This window comes from Gracilinanus agilis, chromosome 3 (genome assembly GCF_016433145.1).
Source record: "Gracilinanus agilis isolate LMUSP501 chromosome 3, AgileGrace, whole genome shotgun sequence".
Taxonomy (NCBI): domain Eukaryota; kingdom Metazoa; phylum Chordata; class Mammalia; order Didelphimorphia; family Didelphidae; genus Gracilinanus; species Gracilinanus agilis.
In genome coordinates, this window is record NC_058132.1 from 83,319,139 (window position 1) to 83,321,590 (window position 2,452).

A 2,452-nucleotide genomic window follows, 5' to 3' on the forward strand; every position below is an offset into this window, starting at 1 on the left:
CTCTGCTTTATTTTTCTTTGGCTGTAACTCCATAGACTAACACTGCATTGGGATCGGGCAGTGGGGATGGAGGCTTCACCCCATAAAAGATTTCTTGCCAGGAAGCCTTTGCAGAATGTCCCCATTGTCCAGCTCCTTTACTGGAGGGATGAAGTGCAGCTTTTTCTAGAACCAGATGAACCAGTGAGGGATTCTCCACCCAAAGGTATTTTTGGCACCCCAGCAGGGCACCGTGGCTTCATACCAGTCTAATCTTTGGTCTTCACTCAGTGCTCTGCCCTTTTGATTCCTATGCCTAATACCGCATGGTGCCCACCAGTGCCCGTGGTCTCCTTGCCCAGGCGCTCTTTATACCATGGTTTTCTTCACTTGGTCTCGGGGGGAGTCAGGAGAAAAAGGCAGCAGCGGTGGCTTGGGGTCCGTGCCCAGGAAGATGAGATCGCCCCTGGACAGCAAGTCCTTCTTGGTATCCATTCTCCGAACCTCCCGGCACTCCCAGCACCTCTTGCTGATCAAGTAACCCAGTTCTACCAGGTTGAGCAAGATGCAGACGACGGCGGTAGCCACCATGAAGAGTGTGAAAATGTTCTTCTCGGTGGGCTTGGAGATGAAGCAGTCCACGGTATGGGGGCAGGGCTCCTCGCTGCAGAAGACCACGTGCGGGAGCAGGTAGTTTCGGTAGAGGCCGTAGAACGCGTAGAGGAAGGCTGAATCCACGCTGGCCTTGAAGACCAGACTGAAGACGTACGTCCACCAGAGCCCTCCGCGCTTCTTGCCTACGTTTGGGTAGAGGCGCCCGCCTCCTTCACCCACCTGCTCCAGGTGTCTCCGCTCCCGGGCCTGCCGGTACGCCACATGCATGACGACGAGCAGCGAGGGGCACGTGACCAGGATGAGCTGCAGCGCCCACAGGCGGACGTGGGAGACGGGGAAGAAGTGGTCGTAGCAGACGTTGGAGCAGCCCGGCTGGCGCGTGTTGCAATCGAAGTCCTTGTGGTCATCGCTCCACACCTTCTCGGCCGTCACCAGGTAGACCAGCACGCGGAAGATGAAGACCAGGGAGAGCCAGATGCGGCCGAAAGCTGTAGAATACTTGTTGACGCCGCTCAGCAGCCCCTCGAAGATTCCCCAGTTCATCGTCCCCCAATACCTGGGCTGGCGCTGTGGAGGAAGACGAGATGGGAGTTGGCTAGGGAAAGCCGGAGTGGGGTCAAGCAGGGGATGGGTTTGCTTGGAGGCAGTTTACGCTTTTTGAGAAGGGGCAATAACAACTCCCTGGAGGGGAAGCGCAGGACTAAGAGACCGGATACTTGGCTCTAAGTCTAACATTTATTCTGGGTGAGCGTCAGCTGCATCTGTAAAATGGGAATAATAATATACCTACTGTTCACTTTACGGGGTGGTGATGATGAAAGTGTTGAAAGCCCTAAATTAAAATGAGCTGCTAGAGTTTATTAGGTTCCTGGATGAGTGCTGGCAACTCTAGGAGAAGCATCTCTTCTGGGAAAGACCCCGGGAAAGGGCGGAGGGGATGCCCCATGCATAAAGCAAGCAAGCCCAAACGATGAACATTCTGATAAAGAGAAATGGGGGAGAATATGATTATTCATTTACAAATTTACTATATGATTTCTTCAAGTAATTAATTTTATTACCTTTACAATGGCTGCGGTTATAGATGGCCACAGCACACTAAAGGAATTTACCTATTTCCTAAAGTAAGGCACACTTGCCCCTCCACATATAAAAGTCTGTATGACTCTGATTGCTTTTCAGTTTCCAGTCGGACACCAATTGACCGCAATGTGATACAGAAGAAAGAGAATAGAATTTAGAAGCAAGAAGACCTGTGTTCAAATCCTAACTTTGACATCTAGTCCTTGGGAGACTTCCCTAGCTGGGCCTCAGTTTTCTCCTCTGTAAAATAAAGAGGTTGAACTAGATGACTCCTAAGGTTTATTACCCTATAATGTTAAAATGATGATGCTCCTTACCAACAAGGATAGAAAACCACCAGGCTTCTCTCTCCTTTCTGGGCAGGCCACTTATTTTATCTCAGTCTCAGTTTCCTCATCTGAAAAATGGAAAGTTGTATTACCTGCCTCATAAGGTGAGGTAAATCACAATTTTTTTGTAAATCATAAATCTGTTTGAAGATGGTAATTGTTACTCTTACCCATAGATTAACTTCCAGGGCTTAGGGTTGGGCACACTAGATTTGAAGGTCTGATCTTTGATGCATGCTGGGTGAAACTGTTCTAGCTTGTTTCTCTGGCCTCCTACTATCACCACATGCAGAGAGATGGAAGTCAAACTTGCAAGATCTGCACAGGTGAGACCCCCAGTCTGGAATTTGTTCTCCTAGCTGCCCCTGGGTCTGCCTTCTTAGTCCTCACCTAGTCCTGGGTGCAAGTAGGATGCTGTAGTGAAAAGATTTTGGAATCAGTGGATT

The 2,452-nt window shown here is 49.8% G+C and overlaps 1 protein-coding gene across 1 annotated transcript; it reads right to left on the bottom strand.

Moving 5' to 3' along the window:
• Positions 1-348: 348 nt before the first annotated feature.
• On the bottom strand, positions 349-1,137 carry GJB5 (gap junction protein beta 5). Its single transcript, XM_044671520.1, has one exon. It carries the CDS (start codon positions 1,135-1,137, stop codon positions 349-351), a length of 789 nt encoding a protein of 262 aa, XP_044527455.1.
• Between the last annotated feature and the right edge of the window lie 1,315 nt (positions 1,138-2,452).